This window comes from Crotalus tigris, unplaced genomic scaffold, assembly GCF_016545835.1.
Source record: "Crotalus tigris isolate CLP2741 ecotype Arizona unplaced genomic scaffold, ASM1654583v1 scf7180000024304.1987388, whole genome shotgun sequence".
NCBI lineage: Eukaryota > Metazoa > Chordata > Lepidosauria > Squamata > Viperidae > Crotalus > Crotalus tigris.
In genome coordinates this window covers 1,244,990-1,268,859 of record NW_024100476.1, presented here as the reverse complement: position 1 = coordinate 1,268,859, position 23,870 = coordinate 1,244,990, and the positions used below count along the sequence as shown (strand labels likewise).

Here is a 23,870-nt window from a genome sequence, read left to right as displayed (position 1 = left end):
TATGTTAGAGTACTTTGGCTAAACACAGAATTATTTACTTTTGTGGAATCTATATTAATCAGTAAATCTGCAGACAAGCTATTTAAACTTTCAAGAACTTAGTGTTTAGGGAGTGAATTCTATCAGGGTAACCACAGGGAAGATTTTATTATGGTGCCTGCCACCCATCGCCCCAACACTTACAGACCAGATATTCAAAATTCAGTGTCAGATCTAAAATAAGCTAAGAAATACATCTCTCATGTTTTGGCTTTTCCTAAGAGTAAAAAAAGAATGTTGCATTGTTTGTCAATTAAAAGGAATGTTTAACAAAGTTATGTTTAATAAAATGAGAGAATACTGATTCCTAGAAAAAATAGTCTACAGTCTTCAGGAAAAAAAAGTATTTGTTTGAAATATTCACCTTGTATTTTTTTTCCCTTCTTAGCTTTTTAAAAATATATTTACTTATGTTTCCCATAATACATTCTACATTTTATAGAAAACATCGGCTCACATTGTAAGGCAGACCCATATGTACTACCAGCATAATATTGCTGTAAACTTCAGGCTGGTATGTTCTCTTTTCCTCTAGTGCAGGGGTGTCAAACTGCTGGCCCACGGGCCAGTTGCATCACACACAGGCTGCGCTTACTCCAGCTCCAGTAACGCAAAAAAAGTCATGATAAGTCGCGATGTGGCGAGTTTGATATCCGTGCTCTAGTGTGAAGAGGTGAGGAAAAAGCCCTTTCTACCCAAAGTTATCTCCAAGATTCCTGGAATTCTGGTTGATCTGAACTATAGTTTGATGATAAACTCTGATCACTGACCCAGGCTTCTCTGAATAAAACATAAGATAGACCTCAACAATACATAAGCAGACATCCAGTTCTATAGTACGATTACCCACTCTTTACTTCTTCATGACTTGTACCAAGGACTGCTGAGGGGAAAAGAGACTTTCCCGTTCCAAGAGCAGAAATGGTTTTCATTCAAAGAAACCAACTCCATTCATTCAGTTTATACAGCCGCCCATCTCACTTGCATGTGATTTTGGATCGCGTACACAATTAAAAACAAAAACAAAAAAAATCAACCATTAATTAAAAACAGTTAAAAAAGCAAAGTAAGCTTCTGAACAGCTTAGAAGTGGAGCCTCATATTTCTGGGTGGCTCTTGCTTCCATTGGAAAGAAGGAGAGGAAGGATAGATTTAGCATTATATGCAAAACAGGACCCCAGCTAAGTCAAGATGTACCGTATATGCCGGCGTATTAGGCGACCCGGCATATAAGACGACCCCCGTCTTTATCACTGAGCCGCATTCCTAGAACATCGTCTTATATGCCGGAAACTACCAGTATTTCCGGCATATAAGACGACTCGGCGTATAAGACGACCCCTGTCTTTGGCGCCAAGTTTAGCGCTTCCGGAAGTCGTCTTATACGGTATTCATTTTATGAAGATACTTACACAAAAACTGTTTCTTCTTTTCCAGTGGTAACTCATGAAAAACTTCCCAGAACAATTTAATTGTTGGATGTTCTGCCCAATATTCTCCTTTGTACTGAGTATTCTAAGGAGAGAGAGAAAAAATCAATATTAATCATACTATTAAAGAATATTCTCCCTGGGATTCTTTCTTCATTCTCTATTGCAAACGGTAGACTACGCTGACCAGATATTGAAGTGCAGGCTAGGACACTGTAAGGGACTGTGCAATATGCATGCTTAAATAAGCTGTTTAAAAACTATAGCTATAATCTTCCACTAACTTAAGTGATATTTATCATGGGATGTCTGGGGAAACATGCAAAGGACTGCAGCATACATAAATTTTCATTTTCTAAGCCACTATTTGAAAGTTTACCACCAACCATATTATTATTTGGTTTAATAAATAAAGGCTCAATGTCTATAGTGAGGTATTAAATACATTCTTTTCTTTTCGTAACAGATGTTCTCTGTTACCAAAGAGCATAGAGAAGGACAAGAAAATAACCTTGGCAAACAGAAGGCTTAATTCATGAACAGCAGCTGATTTCTGGCAGACCCACATACCTTCTCTAGTTCTTTCCAATCATAGTTTGTGTTCCCAATCACCATTGCTTGCAGTTCATTGGGCTCAAACAGCTGAAGAACTTTACCGCCACACACTTTGTGAAAGCCTTCGTGGAATGCATCATAGAGAGAAGCCACAGATTTATTGAAGATGTAGTCCACGTAGGCATCCACAAACTCTTGCCTAAAATCGGATTACAAAGAAAAGCCCTTTAGAAATACTCAGTACACAATCCATTTAATTATTCTTTTCTTATAACTCATGAATAACAGAGTGAAAGAATCAGGTAGATGGCAGTACGAACATTTCTTCTTCCTTCAACAAAGTATTCCAACTATTCAGTCAGGCAAAGGCTTAATTGAGCCGAGGTGGCGCAGCAGTTAGAGTGCAGTACTGCAGGCCACTTTAGCTGACTGTGTTCAGCAGGTCAGCGGTTCAGATCTCACCGGCTCAAGGTTGACTCAGCCTTCCATCCTTCCGGGGTAGGTAAAATGAGGACCCAGATTGTTGGGGGCAATGTAAATATATATATACATTGCTTACTGGTGTACACCGCTTAGAGAGTGCTTGCACTTAAAGCGGTATACAAGTCTCATAAATAAATAAATAAATAATTCAGTTAAATCATGGATAAAGTTGTGAAACTGCTGCTTCTCCTCCTGACTCTGGAACTTCATTTATGACAGTGTTTCCCAAACTTGACAATTTTAAGGCATGAGGACTTCAACTCCCAGAATTCCAACGCTGGCTGTGGAATTCTGGGAGTTGAAGTCCACATGCCTTAAAATTGTCAAGTTTGGGAAACACTGATTTATGATATACATTAAGTCCAAACCTCCTGTTATGTCTGACTTAAAAGTAGGTTAACTAAACGTAGCACTAGCTTCTTTAATGCTTTCATACACATCACAGATAGAGCACCAAAATTAAGAACAGAAGAAAAACTTGGGTCTGTGCTCATTCCCAGTTTCATTAAGACACAGTTTATGAAACCAGAGAGAGCTATCTGATCATCACGGGTAGGTGGGTGACTTGATTCCTTTTAGTTAATTTTGAATTAAAAGTAGAAAGATGAAATGCTAAATGAAGTACACTATTAAAACCTACCTATTCTGTTTGACAACAGGGATATCGGCGCCATTGGGAATTAGCTCTTTAACTTCGGTGGCACCAAAGTTTTCAACCGTAATCTGTTTAGAAGAGAAACAAGGTATCTTACTGCTTTTGCTGCAGAAGATTTCAACATTGTTTTGTAAGGAGCATCATATCAAATCTTCACTAGAGACAAAAACATACACACACATGTAACATGGCTATACACTGTGGGCACAATGATTAGGTAAGTTGTATTTTGGAGGATTATTGAACAATTACGGTACTCTCGGTCAATCCAAAAATGCTAATAAACCTCAAACCTGAATGTGTAAGAGAGTACAAGTGAGGTTTTTGGCTTTCTTAGGAGAATGCCAACGTGTGCACAATTATTGGGCAACTATTAGTGTGCAGAATTATCATGCGGCGAAAGGAAAAATGAAAATTTGCCCATCTCACTCGTTTATTTGCATCTGTTAAAGTAGGAATAATAAACAAACAACTCAAAGTGTACAAATAAACATTTCTGACATTTCAAACCAAAAGATCAGTGCCCAATGTAGCCACCCTTCTTTTCAATAACAGTCGTAAGCCTTCCATTCGTGGAGTCTGTGTTTCTTGATCTGTTGACGATCAACATTTTGTGCAGCAGCAACCCACAGCCTCCCAGACCCTGTTCAGAGAGGTGTACTGTTTTCCTTCACCTGAAATCTCCCATTTAAGAAGGGCCCACAAGTTCTCAATAGGGTTTAAGTCAGGTGAAGAAGAGAGCCATGTCATTATTCTTTCATCTTTGAGGCCTTTACTGGCTAGCCATGCAGTGGAGTACTTCGAGCATTGTCCTGCATAAAAATCATGCTCTTCTTTGAAAGATGAAGACTTTTTCCTGTACTGCTGCTTGAAGAAAGGTGTCTTCTAAAAACTGGCAGTAGGTTTGGGAGTTGATTTTGAGTCCATATTCAACCTGAAAAGGTCCAACCAGCTCATCTTTATTACTACCAGTCCATACCAGCACTCAACCTCTATCTTGCTGGCGTCTGAGTCAAGTGGAGCTCTGTGCCCGTTAACTGATCCAGCCACGGGCCCATCCATCTGGTCCATCAAGAGTCACTCTCATCATTCCATAGAACCTTTGAAAAATCTGTCTTTAGATATTTCTTGGCCCAGTCCTGCCATTTCAACTAATGTGTCTTGCTCGGTGGTGGTTGGGTTTCAGCCTTCCTTACCTTGGCCATGTCTCTGAGCACTGAACACCTTGTACTTCTGTGCACTCCAGATAGGTTGCAGTTCTGCAAAATGACAGCACTGGAGGACAACAGGTTCTGGTAGCTTCACATTTGATTCTTCTCAAATCTTTGGCAGTCAATGTGTTATCTTTTTCTCTCAACACGTTTCTTGCAAACCTGTTGACTTTAGAATAGAATAGAGCTGGAAGGGACCTTGGAGGTCTTCTAATCCAGCCCCCTGCTCAAGCAGAAGAACCTATACCATCTATACAGGTGAATGTCTAGTCTCTTCTTAAAAATCTCCAGTGATGGAGCGCCCACGATTTCTGGGGGTAAGCTGTTCCACTGATTGACTGTCCTCATTGTCAGGAAGTTTCTCCTTAATTCCAGGTTGCTTCTCTCTTTGATCAGTTTCCAACCATTGTTTCTCGTCCTGCCCTCTGGTGCTTTGGTGAACAACCTGGCTCCCTCTGCCTTGTGGCAGCCCATCAGATACTGGAATACTGCTATTATGTCTCCCCTATTTCTCCTTTTTTCTTTAGACTAGCCAAACTCAAGTCTCGTAGTCATTCTTTGTATGTTTTAGTCTCCAGGCCTTTGATCATCTTAGTTGCTCTTCTCTGATTTTTTTCCAAACTCTCAACATCTTTTTTGTGATATGGTGACCAAAACTGGCTGCAGTATTCCAGGTGTGGTTTTACTAGGGTTTTATAAAGCGGTACTAATATTTCACGTGATCTTAATTCTATGCCTCTGTTAATACAAACCAGGATTGTATTAGCTTCTTTGGTTGCTGCTGCACACTGCTGGCTCAGTCAAGTGATCGTCCACTAGGACTCCAAGGTCCCTCTCACAGTTACTGTCTTTAAGCTAGGTCTGGCCCAATCTGTACTTGTGGCTTTGATTTTTCCTACCCAAATGCTTTTCTTTGCTTTGCTTTTCTTCACATTGAAACTCATTTTGTTGGACAGGGCCCATTGTTCAAGTCTGCCAAGATCCCTCTGAATCCTGAGTTCATCTTTTGGGGTGTTGGCTACTCCTGACAGTTTGGTGTCATCTGCAAATTTGATGAGTTCCCCTTCAATTCCCTCATCCAAGTTTTGCAACAAAACGTTTGATGGTTCTGTGATCACGCCCCCAATATCTTAGCAATTTCGAGAGCACTGCATCTGAAAGACTTTTTAAATTTTTAACTTTTCAGAGTTAAATCTCTCTTTTGGCCCATTTTGCCTGAGGAAAAGAAGCTGCCTAATAATTATGCACACCTTGATATAGGGTGTTGATCTCCTTAGGGCACACCCTCCCTCATTACATAAATACAGGTCACCTGATATGCTTATATCCACTAAGCATTCAAATTACTACAGCTTGGAGGTGAGAAATATGCATGCAAATGTTGATATGGTCAAAATACTCACTTGCCTAATAATTGTGCACACAATGTATTACTTTTATTCTTCTCATCTGTTCCACTACTTCTCTATTAGTATCATTATTATGATTATCCTTTGTTATTGTGTTTTTATTATATATTATGTTATTATGAATATTATTACTTTGCTATTTTGGCATGTACACTGAGAGCTTTTGCACTAGAGACAAATTCCTTGTGTCTAATCACACTTGATCAATAAAAGTATTCTATTTGTAGATTAATATTCATTCCACTTTGAAATGAACTGACACATGTGCTAACAGATAATGCTTACTGTAAAGTTGAGGCAGAAAGTATCTTCCACATCATCTTCTGGATAATCTAGCAATTGTTGCATACTCCTGGAAAATCAAATATTCTAATCTTTCATTTCAGCAACAGCAGAATTTAGTTAGACTCTGCAAACTTGAAAGCTTTTGCTATTTTTCTATCAAAACTGAGAGCAAGGAGGTACATCCACAAAACATTGCAATGCAGAATGGAGCCCCCTCAGTTCAATTATCCAGCATTCATTCTTCTTTGAGAATTTTCAGCTCTTATGGTACCTTTTCTGGTCTCCTCCCAACCCTTCATGCTCCACCCCCCCCCCCAAAATATTTTCTTCTTTTGCAAACTTAGATAGTTCCTCACAAATGCATGCTATTTTGACAATTAGATTAAAATCACTCCATAGGTAAATATTTCATTTACAGTACTACAAGGTCACTACCTATTCTAATTCCAGGCACCATTTAATAGCATGTGCCTAACATTCCGGCATATGGCATAATTTTCCTCAACTACGCAAAAATTCATCTTGACGGCACTATCTTAAGGCAAACCATGTCACATTGCCTATTTTAATTTTGACGGCCTTCATTCCAAAGTTTTAAAGGATATGTTTTTAAATATGTATAAGTAAAATTTCTCATTTTTAAAATGTGTTTATTTTAATTGAGTTGTACTGTAATTCCAAACTAGGGAAAAGCAATGAAAATGCCAGCCAGACTTCGTATTTTCATTCAGGACTTTCTTCTATCTTACAAAGTCTGGCCTCGCCCTTTTTTTCTTCTACCCAGATTTCAGAAAAAATATGAAGCCCAGAAAACAGGCTGGGCCAAGGGGAAGAAATGATCTCAAATCAAAAATTGATAGCACTGACTTCTTAGAATAGCCACCAAATGCTTCTCATCATCCTATTCATGTTGTTAACCAAGAACATTAAATCAAGATTAATTAAACCACAAATGTGTATTAATAATCTAAGCAGAGTAAAGTACGCAACATGTCATCTTGTGATTAACAATACTGAACTTAATTCTTTTCACTAATGCAGTGTTTCCCAAACTTGACAATTTTAAGGCATGTGGACTTCAACTCCCAGAATTCCACAGCCAGCAATGCTGGCTGTGGAATTCTGGGAGTTGAAGTCCACATGCCTTAAAATTGTCAAGTTTGGGAAACACTGCACTAATGAAACAAGCCAAAGCAAAGATAATTTAATTTCTATATTGTAATATCAACCACAACTGTGTTCACCTGCCAACATCAGGCATTAACTCTTTGAGGTCTTCCAGGGAAGGTTTCTTATTCAGAAGCTTCTTATATAAAGCCAATGGAAAGTGAAGTTCTACAATAGTAAAATTATATATTGCTAGTCCGCAAACAACACCAATCAGGTGAAACAAGTCACTGTCTTCAAAGGTCTGTGAACACAAACAAAAAGTAACTCAACAGAAAGCAAAGCAAAATAAGGTTAAGCAACACCGTTCCATAAAGAAATACATATTGTCTAAGTTCTACAAGTAATGTGTGTGTTCAATAAATGTCAAACCTCAAGTAAAATTTGAACCTTTTAGGAAGCCAAAACACTGAAAATTATCTTATCTGTTTCAGACTGGTATCTACATTATTAAAGATTCTTCTAACCAGCTACTTTCCCTCAGAAAAAATAACTATTGTCTACTTTGACAATCTTCCCATATTATATCAATTAAACTGGTATGGGCCACTATGTGGGTAGGAGTCAAATGGCACAACACGAGATAGGTTGAGGGAAGAAGATGGAGTGTGTGCTTTCATATTTGTTCCCCCATATCAGAGGCTAACTTCAAAGAGTAAATGGGATCACCTTCTCCCCCAAAGTATCAAATGAGCAATTTAAAGCTCCCATTGTATCTGGCATCCTTAGAGGTCAACACAACTCTGTACAATTCATCAGTTATGCTGATATAGTCTTGCAACTTCTTATATGCTGTAATATTTTGCAAAGTTTGACACTCGTGTTCTAGATGATGGTCCTTTGCAGCCTACCTGGGAGTAGGAGAAGGGGAGACTAGGGGAGACTTGTGTGGACTATGTAAATTGTTTCTAAGAGCCATATACAATCGACTGGTGTAGTAGGTTAAGTATTGGGAAGACTCAAGTCCATCCTCAACCATGAAAACTCACTAGGTGACTAGGAGCCAACTGTTCTTTCAGCTCAACGTGCCCCAGAGAACTGTTGATTTGCAAAAGAAAATTGGAGGAAAGAAATTTTGCATATGCACTAGTCCAGGGATAGGCAACCTTGGCTCTTTTCTGACTCGTGGACTTCAACTCCCAGAATTCCTGAGCCAGCCATGCTGAGGGGAAAGGGAGAGGTTTCCAAGCTGAGCCATGCTGGCTCAGGAATTCTGAGAGTTGAAGTCTACAAGTCATAAAAGAACCAAGGTTGCCTACTCCTGCACTAGTCTAACATGAGTGAAATAGCTGTGCACTTTTGAGCACAAATTGAGATATTTCAGTCTTTAAAGCTGCTTAAGACAAATGTTTATATGCCTTTTTGCATTCAATCTGGCTGAAGTGTCCATATAATACTCGCTTCTTGATTCTTCTTCAGCTTTAGACATTTTCTGAAGCAGGGCAGATCATAATTGCAAAAAGGACGTTTGCCGCATGGCCCTTCCATTGCAAAATTATCCTTCTAGAAGCTCATCTGGTACCAATTTTTATTCTTTAACTATCTGCTTTTTTTAAAAAAAAGGTCTACTTATTCCACAATTGTTGTAATGAGCAAATTACACTGCTGATGCTATTGCTTTTCATATAACGCCATTGATTGTATATTAATTTTAACGTTGCAAATGGAAAAACAGCATGTTTTCCTAGAATAAAGCAAATCACAGCTTAGAAGTCCTATATCTAAGTACAAAACATAGATCCTGCTCCCTCACCCATTGCAAATGTTCTTCTCCCTAACAAGTGACAAATATCAGACCTCAGCCAGAAAGCACATAATCACATATAGCTGCCGATCTAGAAATGTGGGAAGGTAACCCATCCAAGCTGAAGCACAAAGCCCGATGCAGAAATCCCAGCAGGAAGCACAAGAGAATAATTGATGTGCACTGGTCTAAATAGAATAAAGTATTTTTTTTAACCACACTTAGGATCAGTTTGCAAGGCAAACCAAAATCTATTCACTGCCATCACACTAGCAAAAATACCCCCATCATACCGACTACATACCTTGTCTGAGAACCAGATCAGTCTCGAATTTTCATCGTATCTAAACATTCCATACTTGGGATCTAACAGTTCTCTCATAATAAGTAGGAAAAATTCTTTGCGGACTCCACCTGCATCAACAGCTTCCTCACCTACAAAAATAACCTAACATTGGCAATGAAGTTAGCGTACTAAGATATAAATGTTACATTCAAGTACAGATTCGTTGCACGGATAACAGAATACATATTTTTTTTAAAAGCAAATTTGTCACGGATCTCACATTGCTCTTAATTTTTGATATTCAAATACATTAATGAAGCTTCAGTTTTTTTTAAAATAAATAAATAACAGTGATTGTATTTTTAAATGGCTGGGACTACAGAAATCCTTTATGGGCCAGATGTTTTTCTGCTCAAGAAGTCGGCATCCCAAAATGAGCATTTCCAAGATGAACCTTTAGAAGGGAAAGAGCAGAGGAGGGAGAATCACAATTGTTAAGCTGATGTGTGGATCAAGAATTTAAAATATGCCAACGTGACATACCTTGAGAGGTTTCTTGTAATCTAGATTTTGTGTTTTCCTTAGAACTTCCATGGCATCCCCCACGATATTTTCTCTGCGCACAATTAAGATCAGACATGGATTGACAGATTCAAATACTGGGAGAAAAATAGATGAGAAATTCTGTCTGTGAGCCTGGTCAACAGCCATCTGGGAAAAATCAAGTAAAATCCTTAGGAGAAGCAGTTAGAGTAGTGAACATGGGACAAAGACAGAGTTTACATTTAAGAAAATTCATAAGAAGTTAGTAAAGTTATATTAATGGTGATTTCCAGCATTTGCCTCTTAGAGTGAAGTTTTTCTCCATCTTCTCTCCCCAGATGACAAGCACATTGTTCCTAACAAAGAGATTTCTTGCTGCCTAAAGCTTGCTCTGACCTCATCAGTGCTCAACAATAAGGATGATGTTGTTTGAAAGGCTGTTTGGCAACTGCAGTGACAACACCACAGATTTTGTAAGACAGGGATCTTCAAACCTGGCCCTTTTATGACTTGTGGACTTCAACGCCCAGAATTCCTCAGCTAGGCACACCGGCTGGGAGTTCGTCCACAAATCATAAAAGGGCCAAGTTTGAAGACCCCTGATGTAAGAGAACCCAATCAAAAGCCCAAGCCCAATGACTTAAGTCTCCATCAATGTGACACCCCATTTTTTTTTTCATTAAACTGCAATGTTCAGTGTGATTAAAGGAACACTGTGAGAAAAACCATAGTGGCTGAATTTCATTATCTTATGTTTTATAAATTTAAACTGCACTATATATTGAGGATGTTTCAGTATATTGTATGTTTCTCCAAGCTGGTGGCATGAAGGCAATGATATTGACTTACAAAATACTCTTGTTGTTGAAGATCCTGATTGCGCAGAACAGCTTGGGAATGTTTGGAGTTAGCCTGGTACCCTGGTATACACCTTTTATATCTTACTTTAAAAAAATTACATGGAAACTCAAGTGGTTCAAGCCATGATTGGCAATAGAGCTCAGTGTTAGGGGCCTATCTATTGGCAATTACAAGATATTATGATTGGAATGCAAAATGGTAAACGACATAAATTAATGAATGAAGGAATGAAACTAAATTAAAATGAATGAAGAAATGAATAAAATACCTATGTATTTGTGAAACTAAGATAAACCAGCAAAATAAAACTAAGAGAAAGGGGAAGAATATAAAAGATCTCAATGAAGGTGGACTGTTCTTGTGGAATTCATCTGATAAATCCATATAATATATAAATGAATGGATATAATTGTGAATGGTTTAAAATGTGTAACAGAAGGTACAAACTGGTGTCATTTAAGCTGCTATGAGTACATAAAATTCCAGGAATTTATATGTGAGTGGACGGTAAATGGTCATAATGAAGAACAAGATCAGATGATGTGTGTGTGTGTGTGTGCGCGTGTGTGTGAGAGGGGGGGAGGGAGGGAGGGGGTGGGGGGAAGGGTGGGATTAGCCAGAGTTGGTCCCAGTTGATGCTCATGGGGTTAGGTGGGAGGGATCTAGCCCACAGTCCCTTCTCTACAGTGTCCCTTTGGGCATAACACTCTCCCCATTCTATTTAACATCAACATGGAGCGTTGATATCTAGCTTTACATTTCCAACTCCAGACCGACCAAGTGATTTTTTTTGGGAGATTCTGCCTGAATGTCCAGAGGTCATGCAGGGCTCAATGGGGAGAACAGGTCAATCCTGGCAAAAACTGAGTGGCTGTGAATTTGAGGACTCCCTGGGTCTAAGAGTTTTCCATCCAAGGAATGGAATTAGTGTGCAACTTGTGGTCCTCCTGGACTCAAACAGCAGATGGTAGTCATAACTCAGAAGGCTTTTGCACAACTTTGTGCACCAGCTGCTATGCCCCTTTCTGGACTGGGAAGCACTGCTTTCAGTCACTCATACCTTAGTCACCTCCTGAGTGGATTACTTCAACATACTCTACATGCTTACAATGATATTAGGAAGTATTGCTGGGAATCTGAACAAGCTATAGTTTTAATGTAGATGATCCATGTGGGTAGCTAAGAATCTTAATGATTTGAAGAATACGAGATTGTGCATAGCAATTAGTGGGATTTAAGCTGAAAATTAATGTATCAAAGATCGAGATAATTGTGTTGGATAGGAAAATGAACTGAACAACTGAAGTTGCATATAAATGGCAAACTAGAACATATGAATGCTGATAAAAAATATAGTGGATAGTACGTAATCTGCTGGAAGGAAGGAATGACTGTCAAACATAAAATAGCTCTGTATACAAAACAGAATATTGGGGAACACATAAAAGTAAGTGGAATGTAGCAGAAATTGATTTTTTAAGGAACAAAAAAAGATGGGATCAAGAATGAATGAGTGATGAATTAATGTGGACTTGAGGTTGCTTAGTCAAACAGAGAGAATCCGTTAGGCCTGAACTACAAAGAAATACAAGGAGAAGAAGGAATGAATGTGGTAAGAGTAGAAGGCTCAAAAATCATGAACACAGTTGATGAGATCCTCATAAAGAGTGGTGAAAAGTTTATACAAAAAGGCAGTGTAAAAGCAATTTACAGATTCTGTAGAAATAAAGATATTGCAAGGATGGAAAGACATGGACGGGTATAGTGCCAGTATAAACTAAAGTTATCAATATTTCCCCCCCCCCTTTCCTTAATTTCTTTGGCTTATAATTTCTTACTTTTTTTGGTATAATGTTCCTTATCCCAGAAAGGGAATAAAGTAAATGGTATGCATTTACTTATGTCAATTGAATTAAATAATATTTAGCTCTGATTCTGACTATACTAATGTTCTCTGCCCATTCTTGAAGGTGATGGCTAGAGCAGCCACTCAAGGCCAAGCACCACCCTCAACCAAAACCAGTGCCCAAAGTTTCCCTTTTATAAGAAATAAGATTATAAAGCATTTTTCAAATAATGAAGATGCAGGAAAAGTTACATTCCGTAAAGGCAAAGCACACACTTTTTAGTTAAATTAATCAAGGAATAATCATCCTTGCTCTGCACATCGTTTTAAAAATAGTAAAGCCCATATTAATTTACCTGCATCTGCAGGACTGCATCTGTTTGCAAGAGTGTTGTCTTTGCCTGGGCGTCAAATACGAAGGGATAGGTGCAAATTGTAACTGGTCCATCTGACACCTAAAAAAAAAAAAGGGGGGGGGGAAGAGACTTACTTGAAAATAAATCTGAAAAAACATTGCTTAATTTATGAAATAAAGGTTGGCTACAAGAAGAAGCTAAGTTTAAACGTGTAAGTCAATAGATGCAGTTGAGCAATCTTTATTATTGATATATTAATTATATGCAGTTTCTTCTTTGATAATCCAGATCTGACCAGATAATTTCCAAATGGGTATTATCGGTGTAATCTCAAGATCTATGAATAAAGCCAAAAAGTTAATTTTATTGTGTCTGGTTCCTAAACTGTTACTCTAATAATTAATCACTTACCTCATTTAATCCATGGCTGATATCCTAGTCACAACAAATGCATAAGAGGCAGCAGTAATTAAGAAAAAAAGGTACAGTTAGTTTGGGCATGTAAATTTCCACTTTCTTACAGTGCCAAACCCCAAGAAATAAGTACTTCTGGTCTATTTGTTCTATGCTTACAGGGAATGGAGCTGATGAGACAACAATGAGCAAAGACTAAGATAAGCATTATCACCTCCATGCCAGTCCCCCACCCCACCCTCAAGTATATCACTATGCCACTTCCCAAGGACAACAGGATTGCTGTCCTTGTGAGATTGCTATGCTGGAGTGTCCTTTGATCTTTCTTGGGTTTCTTCTTTGGCCACTCTGGGTTCTTAATACTAAAATTCTAGTTTTTTCACTTCTGAAAGTGCTAAGCATGCAAAAAACCATTAAATGAAAGGATGGGGCAGAGAGACAGGAAGGCATATTCTAATGAGATTGTGTCAGCCAATAAACCAGTTTGCTGCTGAAGAATAAGGATCTCCAGCTTTAAAGTATCAGCCAATTAGAACATTTATTCCCAATATTCTCTCCAATCACCCTGAGAGACTTTGACCAAATAGCACTCTTAACGGGAAAACTAAACTCAGCTTTCCATTTCTTGAGTTATTAACAGAAGGATATTCCTCAATCAATACTTCTATTCCATTTATTCTAAATTGCCTCTTGGCTACTCTCCAAAGCAATTCCAAAATTATTTCAGACTTGAAATACAAAAGAAAAAGAAAAAAGAAAGAGGCATTTCTGATCTAAAAATACAATCATATATAGCGGGATGGCAGTGATGATTTCAGAGCCTGCTTTTGCTGAGCTGAAGAAGTGGAGAAACAACAGATGGCATTGCCTCACTGAAACTGTGAAGTCAAACAAGGATAGCCTACATATCTGAGTAGATCATGGAGAGACTTGAGGGCAGATCCTTAGTAAGATCCTAGCATTTTGATTAAAGTCATTTAATGATGCAAAGGTTTTGCAGTTCCCAAATATTTACTGGTATAAACTAAGAGACCATGTTCTGACCTTGGATATTATCTCAATTAGGGCTTGACAGCTCAAACAAGACATACACCAGAAACTTGAGATAAACATTTCTGAGCAAGAGACACTCACAATCCAGGTAATCTATCACATTTCCAACCCAGATATATCACCCCCCCCCACACACACACACACATTATAAACAGTATAAAAGTACTTTCATATTCAGGTTTGTACCTGACATTTTTTAAATACAAAATGCATGTAACACTAATTAATACCTGCCAAGTTTTCTAATGGACCAGCGAGATGGATTTTCTTAATACAGAAAACAAAGTTAGATATGAAATGTGACGATAAGGAAGTGCCCCAACAAAATTTGTTTTGTTAGTCTGACATTATGGTAGCCTTTTTTAAAAAAGCTACATGCCATTTTCTCCTTCCCCGCCCCACGTAGAAGGGCGAAGGGGAATGTTCTTTACGATTTTTCTATGGATGCTTGCAGGAGGTTCTTTTCTCTGTTCAGAAAGCTCAGTATCAACAAAATCAGAATGTCACTAGTAATCAAATGGAAAATTATCATGAAATTCCAGGAAAGCAGAAATGTGGAAGAAGAGCATCCTAGAAACAGGGGCGTTGAACATAATTTCATCGAGGGCCGCATCAGCATTATGGTTGCCAGATGGACGTGGCTGGGTGATTACAACCAGGTTGCCACTACTAGGTAGCCGTGGCTGGCTGGACATGGCCAGCTCAACATGGCTGGCTTGATGCCTCTCACTTGATGCGGCTGACTCGGTATGGGCAGGTGAGCATGTCTGGGTAGGCCAGTGGTTCTCAACCTGTGGGTCGGGACCCCATTTGGGATCGAACGACCATTTCATGGGGGTCGCCAAACCATGCTGTCCACCATTTTGTTCCCTTTTCCCTAGCTGTCCTACTCCCTCTTATTGGTAGCCACACCCACTTGGGGGTCACCACAACATGGGGAACTGTATTATGGGTTCACAGCATTAGAAAGGTTGAGAACCACTAGGGTAGGCACAGCCAGCCCAGCTCCACTAACTCAGGATGACTGGGTCACAACGGAACAAGTCGCACTGGCTAACTCGACATGGGGACAACTCGGTGCCCCACAAACTTGCCTCCCCAAACTGCCAGCAGCCAACTGTGTGGGCCTGCATGCACACATACATAAGACACCACATTCCAAATTTGGGGGCTTTTATCCACAGAGGAAGAAGAGGTCCATCTCCCCAAGCCATTATGATTGGCAGCTTGCCAGCTCAGATGTGGATAAAAGTCTCCAAGCTTGGACTGGTGTATGTGTGCGTGCAGCACCCCAAAGTTCTTGGTTGAATTACAAAGATCTCTGGAGAGAAGAAGGGGTGATGGGGAGCTGCGTGAAGGAAGTCTGCCCCAACAAGCCAGTATCCTTTTCGAGAAGGGCCCACTTCCCTCGTGCAGGATCGGGCAGCGCTGCTCCCCTGCCTCCTCTTCTTGCTCTCCAGAGATCTGTCAAGGCAAAGTTTGATTCTGTGCTTCCATGTGTAGCAGCGTCGCCCTCTGCCTCCTACTTTGCCCAGAGGGGACACCGGACAGGGAAACGGCAATGCTCAGTTGTTTGGGACTGGGAGAATAATGTTTCTGTGCATGTACGCACACACCATTCCAAGTTTGGTGACTTTTATCCACATCTGAGCTGGCAAGCTGCCAATCATGCCTGGGCTTGGGGAGAAGGACCTTTCCTTCCTCTGTGGATAAAATTCCCCAAATTTGGAATGCAGTGTGTGCGTGCGTGTGCACAGGCTTGGCTGCCGGCAGTTTGGGGAGGCGAGGAGCTTGTGGGGCACCAAGTTGTCCCCATGTCAAGTTAGATCAGTGGTCCTCAACCTTTTTAATGCTGTGACCCCCCCCAACCGGTCGTAAGTCGAGGACTACCCAACAGTTGTAAGTCGAGGACTACTCAACTGGTGCAGCACCGTTTGCAGAATGGGACTTTTGGCGGGCTCAGCAGGGCAGAGACAGCCTGGACAATTCCTATTGGCTTTTGAAAGCCAATAGAATTAGACTCTATTCAAGAGAGTCTATTCTATTGGCTTTCAAAAGCCAATAGAATAAAAGGGAGTAGCACAGCTAAGGAAAAGGGGGAAAAAATGGAGGACTGCGTTGTTTGGCGACCCCCGTGAAATGGTCGTTCGACCCCAAATGGGGTCCCGACCCACCGGTTGAAAACCACTGAGTTAGATGGTGCAACTTGTTCCGTGTGGCTCAAGCTGTCCTGGGGCCGGGCCGGCTGCCACCTTCCTGGCCACACCTACCCAGCCACGCCCACCTGGCTGCTCTGACCCATACCAGTTCCAGGCGTTGGAGAGGCTCCCGTTGCACTCCCCGCTAGTGCTACTGCCATTGACAAGACACCTAAAGAAGTGAAGAGGTAACTACTCAAGCACCTCCTCCTCCTAGCCTGCTTGCGGGCCATATCTAAAGAAATCACAGGCTGGATCTGGCCCACGGGCCTTGAGATTGACATATCTGTCCTAAAAGAATGCAAACTATTTCTGTGCTGCTGCTGCTGCTGCTGGTGGTATTTTCCTAATTACAACTTAATTCAAGGACATCTTTCACTTTTTAAACCCAGACTAAAAGGGCTTTTAAAAATTTACTTAATTGGCTACTATCTTCTGCAATGCACCTCAAACACTTTAAATAGTTCAAAGGGGCTCACCGAACACAATCTTACTTTGCAATTGCAAGTGGCTGAACAAGTTCAGCTTTTGCACCTTATCCTTCTCACTGCAGTTTATGTCACTTTCTTTACCGTTCTGCCTAAACTCAGCACCGCCTACTTGACACAGACAGTTCCCGTTTAATGACCACTTAGTCTGCTTGAAAGTAGATGGCAATGAAGAAAGGAGACTTTCAGCCAGTCTCACAGTTGCGGCTGTTGTGACATTCTCATAATTACGATGCTGATTTAGGCGCTGGGCAACCAGCTCCCAACTACAATATTGCAGCATCCCGCGGTTGCCATTTGCCACCTTCATTGACAGATTCCAACAAGCAAAATCAATGGGGAAGCCAGCAGAAGACTACAAATGGTGATCATGGGACATTATGACTGGGTGCTTAACAATGGCAACGGAAACTGCTAGAACTCCTGTCTTAAGTTGGCACAATAACATGACATTGTGCTTCACCACCATGTTGTTTAATGGCACAGTTCCCAGTCCCAATTATCACAGGCAGCAAGGATTTCCTGTAGCTATTTTAAAAGCATCTATCAGCTTCTCCAATGCTGATAAAGACATATAGACATATGACGTATAGATATTATGTCAGGTAACAGAAATAACAGAAAAACTGAGAACCAGTCTAAATAGAATCAGTCTAAATATCCCAGAACCAGTCTAAATAGAACCAGTCTAAATATCCCAACATAAATCTATTTTAGACATATTTTATCAGAGGAAAAATCCCTACTAGAAAACCACAGCCAGAAAATGACACACATTTCTCACCACAGCCTAATTTTGTATGGGCAAAATCATGCAACATGCTCAGTAAAGGTTGGAAATAATAAAAATGAAGAACTGCACTATCTACAATTCACCGTCATGTGACATACTTTAAAGATACACTGGGAGGGTGGACGCGGCCTGGGGGGAATAGGCAGGCGGTACCAATGGTTATGAATTTATTTTATCTTGTGAATTGTATTTTGTATGAATAAATGGAAAATAAAAAAAAATATTAAAAAAAATAATACACACACTGGGAGCAAAAATTAAGACATTTACCATTCCATATGCCTGCTGCTGGATCCAGCTGAAGTAGTCATTTCTTATATCAATCAAATCCTGTATTTCATGTATGTAGAATTTATCATACTGTATTATCTGCCCACCTCTTTCATTCACCTAAGTTTAAAAAACACAAGAGAACCTGTCACTAAAAGTATTTCATATTTCCCTTCTAAACCACCTGAAATGTACGTTTCTAGATGAAATGTTAGCTATCTTTATAAATAAGAACAGAAAAACTAGAAAATATTTATTTTCATATATAAACAACGTCCCTTTCCCATGGTATAACAACATTAAACTACTTCTGACCAATAAAATGATTGAGAAGAATTTAACTGTTGCTAATTTTCTGTAGGCAGTTATAGCAAAATATCACAATAATTTTTAGAACTTTATTATCACCAGAAGCCGTACCACATAATAATGATTGCCGTACAGCACTTTCAATACTTTTATCTATCTCAATCACAGACAGCCTCCGCTATTCATTCTTAATAGAATTTTGGAGATCTATTTAAACAATAGTATTAAAAAGGAAATGGGAAATAAGATGATTTCTTTTCAATAAATATAACAGGGATTTTAAATTTTTTGTCATACAGTGGTACCTCGGTATTTGACTGCTTCAAAACTCATTGAATTTGGTACTCAATGCATTTTGATGTGAAAATGTTGTCCCCGTACTTGATTGTTTGGAACTTCACGCATGGTGATAGGAAAAGGGGGATGGTCATGGGGAACGGACAGGAAGTCAGCCATGCTATAAAGGTTGCTGCAAAAGGAAGAATGGGACAGCCACAGAGGGTGGGCAGGAAGTCAGTCATGCTGGGAAGGTCGGTGACATAGGAAAAAGGACAAACAGGAAGTTCTTCCTGGCCAAAGGTCACATGGTAAGTCACATGATTTGTTTGGTACTCATTGTTTTTCATGCCTCTTGGAACCAATTAACGCTAAGTACCAAAGTAGCACTGTAATGATGGGTATATATTTTTTTTTTGTTAGATCAGAGAAAACTGGTTAAAGAATGCAACTGTGGTAAAATTCTGTTTGAATTTTTGAAATAGTAAGTGGCATTGTGTAGTGCAGGGGTCTTCAAACTTGGCCCTTTTATGACTTGTGGACTTCAACTCCCAGAATTCCTCAGCCTGCATGCCTAGCTGAGGAATTCTGGGAGGTGAAGTCCACAAGTCATAAAAGAGCCAAGTTTGAAGACCCCTGATGTAGTGGATTTAAAAAGTGGTACTGTATTCACTAATTTGAATTGATATCAAAATTAAATGTTTGCAAGTGTGATCAGAACTGTACCCTGACCACTTCAACTTTGGCTTGGCATATTGTAGCAAAATAAAGGATGTGGGTTTTTGTTTTTTGTAAAATGGGTTTAAATATTAATTTCTACTGGTAAAATTGATATTAATTCGTTTGCTTAGATTTACAGTTCAGATGCTTTATTAAATTAAAGCATTTCTCTTCACTAGAAGATAATGTTCCCTCCAATGACTATTACAGTTGCCAAACAAATTCCAATTGTCTACAAAATAAGAAGGCGCTCTGAAAGATCTTAGACCTATAAATTAATATTTGTATCAATTATACTGAAGATAGATATAGTCTGAACCTTAACTTGCAAATAAGAATACAGATTTCCAAGACGTACCCTATGTAATATTTCCAAAACTTTGAGTGAAGCATGTAGGCAGCTTGCAAAGATTCTTTGCTCTGAAGCAGGGATACCCAACTTGTACAGCTTCAGAAGATGGACTACAACATCTTTGTAAAGTTCCACTATTCTGAGGAACAATGGAGGTTCCAATACAGACCACCAGTTTTCTACAGACAGGTGAGAAGGTGGCAGTTACTCTATGAGACTGAAGCATTCTACAGCTTGTTGAATTAGTTTTTATTTAACATTCTCTATGACCTCATTTCACCAACTCTACATCAAACAGAACATCCATTTGCTATATATTGTAACTAAAAACTTTTCAGTTGCTTCTGAATCATGAAAAACCTCTGCGGTATACTGAGATATAAAACAAGCAAACATGCTAAACCAATTAAAACAGGAGACAACCCATGTTTAAAAACAGTGAGCAGAAATAATAGAGTGTCTAAAATTACAGGGAGAAACTGACAGCTTCAAAAATGAAAGAATCAACAGCAGCTCCCTAGAAATTTCTCAGTTGAGTTTCTTAGAAAAAAGTTCCTGTCAAGGCAGTGGTTCTCAACCTTTCTAATGCCGCGACCCCATAATACAGTTCCCCATGTTGTGGTGACCCCCAACCACTTATACATCACCGGGTGCCAGGGGCGTGGCCAAAGAAAAGGGGGGAAAAATGGCGGACAGCCTTGTTTGGTGACCCCCGTGAAATGGTCGTTCGACCCCAAATGGGGTCCCGACCCACAGGTTGAGAACCACTGTGTCAAGGTTTCAGGATCAGCAAAACAAAACTTTGAGGAGGCTCATATCACACAGAAGACAGTGTTTAAGCATCTTTGGCTTATGTCTTATGTCAGTGCAGTTGTTACAGGATCAGTATGTTTGCTTAGCAAAGCAGACTTTCATTGGCAGTTGCCATTTCCAAACACTCTTCTGCACCAGCCACAAATGTATTACAAGATGTTCATATCAATATATAAACCATTAAAATACTTATGACAAGTATTTAAAAGGCTAGCTCCTTCAGTACCTCCAGCCATGTGTGATGTAACAGTAACAGTAGTAATAATCATTTATTAAATGTATATACTGCCTGATTTGCAGAGATTCTGCAGTTGTTAAAATATTTAAAAACAAAGTGCAACACAAAAACAGCACACAACAAAAGAACAATAACAGCAAACAAATTAAACCCACTGTGTGAATGGCTCAAAGTATTGCAACTTGAGATAGACTCTCTTGGATCATGATACCCCAGTTGTGGATTTCTTTCTAGAATAAAAAGATACACTTGGCCTACACTATTCAGTTTTAGACAACAATCAAAATTGTTAAAACCAATTTGAAAACTGATGAGACCAAAATGTTCTCTAAATTGATGCGGCATTGCTGTTTTGATTTGTAGTTTGGCAGCATTTTAATCCTCCTGATCTCCTTTTTTGAGAAATGGCACTCTATAAACAAATCATGGTTCTTGTGATTAAGAAAATAAGAATATAATTAACTCATTAATTAACTCATGCAGTGCTGTGCATTACTTGTTGGTCAAAGGCAAGAGTAGTGGCAGAAAAGTTTGGATCTTCCAAAAAGCAATAATAGATACTGAAAGGACTTTCAAAATCTGATCTTAACCCTTTGGTCAAAACACAATGTTACCTGAAACAAATTGTACTTCCGCTGCCAGATTGGCTTATTAGATTCCTACGATTCTCTTATCTAAGAAGTTGCTAGTCTACATGGTATCTATTATTATGTCTAAACATTATGTAGAGAACTAGCTGAAAAACAGAACGCTGGATATTGTCTGCACCATACTTAAAAATATATGGAATAAAAGTGATCCTTAGGAACACAACGGTTAATAAAATCCCCCTACATTAACTCTTGCGAGTGCTCAACAAACCAAACTAGCACCAAGGCTAGAGTGCTCAAAATCCTGTAACGAACATAGAATCATAGCGCTGGAAGGGACCTCAAGAGATCTTCTAGTCCAGTGTTTCTCAACCTTGACAATTTTAAGGCATGTGGACTTCAACTCCCAGAATTGGGAGTTGAAGTCCACATGCCTTAAAATTGTCAAGGTTGAGAAACACTGTTCTAGTCCAATCCCCTGTTCAAAGCCGAAACCTTCTAACATGCCAGTCAAATGGTTGTCCAATCTGTTTTGGAAACAACTAGCCTGACACTAAATGTTTTTTAAAAACTCAGTCTGTATGATTACCTGCTCAGTTTCTTCCTCGGAAGGGCTAAACTTAATATCATAGTTTACAGGGCTATCGGTTCATTTTTTTTTACCAAAACCATAACAGCGTCAAACCAGAACCAAAAGAAAAAAATACAGCTAACTAAACAGGGAGTACAGAATGAAGTGGAAGGGCTTTAGCAATTTGCCCCTAGTATACTTTCAATTAGGAACCACTCTGTCTTGAATCTTCTACCATTTTCTACCATTGGGAGATCACAATGCCACTAAAAAGGCAAAATGTAAACCCTCCTCTTCCATCTCTTGCCATCTGACCAGATTTTTTTTTTTTTAAATCAGAATGAATGATTAAACTTTGTTAAGCTTTTCACAAGAATGGCTTTAAAACTTCATCACTGAGACAACGTCTTGTTCAAACCATATTAAAATGAAATTTCCCCAATACTTAATGGACAAGGAGGATATCGTAATGATTGAAAATGTCACTGACAGAATGCATCACTGGGTCTTCTTCTGAATCTATCTAGTTCTTAATATATGCCCTTCACTAACAACTATTCTTAACAATGTGGTCCAACTTCATATGGGAAACCCAAAAATAAATTCTGTTTTACACAGTTTTATCACTAATAATAACCACAGGGTTTGTTACTTATATATCAGATGTATGAAAGTAAACTTATAACAACTCTTCAATAGTTTAAGAATAAAAAAACAACCGCAACCCAAGTACTGCAGAATATACACACCTACTTGAGCTTTGCAATGTACTCATTCTTTGCAGCAGGGTACCTACCACCTACAGTACATATTTATAATTGACATTAAACAAACCAACCTTACCAAGTACTTTCAATGGAGCCTTTTCTAGATTCACGATAGCCGTTGCAAATGGAATAGCCAAAGTCATGTAATTGTTTGATTCGTTCATCAAGGGGCATTCTGGCAGGGTTAGAAATAGTCTTAATGCTTCCACATCAGGCAAGGAGCTGGTCAGCTTAGGAATAAGATTCTTCTCCAAGCTGGCTGCCACCTGGGGACATAGCGCAAGACAGAATCTAGTTTTAAAATTAAAAGTTCTGGGAGAATAAGCCAGTAAGAATAATACAAAGAGATTGCACATTATTCGTCGTGCAATCTTAAAAAAATCATTTTTAAAAGCAAAGTACGTATTTTTAAATAAAGCTAGCATAATTGTGCCATTTATTTCTGTTCCAAATGATACTAAACGGGGCTAGAAATCAGGAGATTCTAGTCCCACTTTAGGCATGAAAAAGAAACGATGGGCTAGTCCAGGGATCTTCAAACTTGGCCCTTTCATGACTTGTGGACTTCAACTCCAGAATTCCTCAGCCAGCTGAGGAATTCTGGGAGTTGAAGTCCACAAGTTATAAAAGGGCCAGGTTTGAAGACCCTTGGGCTAGTCACTCCCTCTCAGCCCAATTCACCTCACAAGATTGTTGTTGTGGGGAAAAGAGGTGGAGGAGGAAGATATTTTCACTGCCTTATTTTGAAAATAATAAAGGCGGGATAAAAATTTTTTAAAAAGGCAAGACAGTATCATTGTCAGAGCAATCGAAGCTCTGTCTGGTTTTGCATGTTGCTTTGTTGAGGCCACCTTCTTACCTTTTTTTAATCGTACTCCATGGACATCCCTGCTACCAAAAATGTATTTGTTACATCTAAACATAAAACTAAAAATTACACATTTGAAGAAAATTGTATTTTGCTTCACCTTTTATTTGTTTGCTGCTCTCTATCCACCCACCTGCTTTGCAAATTCTTTACTCTTATTCCCGAGGACTTTGCAGGAGCTAATAGCAAATAAGGCTTCACTTTGTCAAAATGGGACAAGGAACACCCATTCATAATTTGTTACACAAGCCTGAATAAAAAGTACAAACAAACCAAATTT

At 39.2% G+C, this 23,870-nt stretch overlaps 1 protein-coding gene across 6 annotated transcripts in view; it reads right to left on the bottom strand.

Moving 5' to 3' along the window:
- The window catches only part of HERC4 (HECT and RLD domain containing E3 ubiquitin protein ligase 4), a 47,340-nt gene that overhangs the window by 1,398 nt on the left and 22,072 nt on the right, over positions 1-23,870 (bottom strand). For 3 of the 6 annotated variants that reach the window (XM_039324624.1, XM_039324622.1, XM_039324623.1), the window contains 12 exons: positions 22,799-22,988; positions 19,750-19,922; positions 18,087-18,206; positions 13,282-13,305; positions 12,871-12,969; positions 9,808-9,975; positions 9,283-9,426; positions 7,312-7,478; positions 6,068-6,134; positions 3,148-3,230; positions 2,040-2,223; positions 1,452-1,554 (listed from right to left, as the gene is read on the bottom strand). In XM_039324624.1, coding sequence (XP_039180558.1) covers positions 1,452-1,554; positions 2,040-2,223; positions 3,148-3,230; positions 6,068-6,134; positions 7,312-7,478; positions 9,283-9,426; positions 9,808-9,975; positions 12,871-12,969; positions 13,282-13,305; positions 18,087-18,206; positions 19,750-19,922; positions 22,799-22,988 — 1,522 coding nt within the window. Of the gene's footprint in view, positions 1-1,451; positions 1,555-2,039; positions 2,224-3,147; positions 3,231-6,067; positions 6,135-7,311; positions 7,479-9,282; positions 9,427-9,807; positions 9,976-12,870; positions 12,970-13,281; positions 13,306-18,086; positions 18,207-19,749; positions 19,923-22,798; positions 22,989-23,870 lie in introns of those variants that run through there. The other 3 variants (XM_039324625.1, XR_005554455.1, XM_039324626.1) reach the window with 3 other exon arrangements.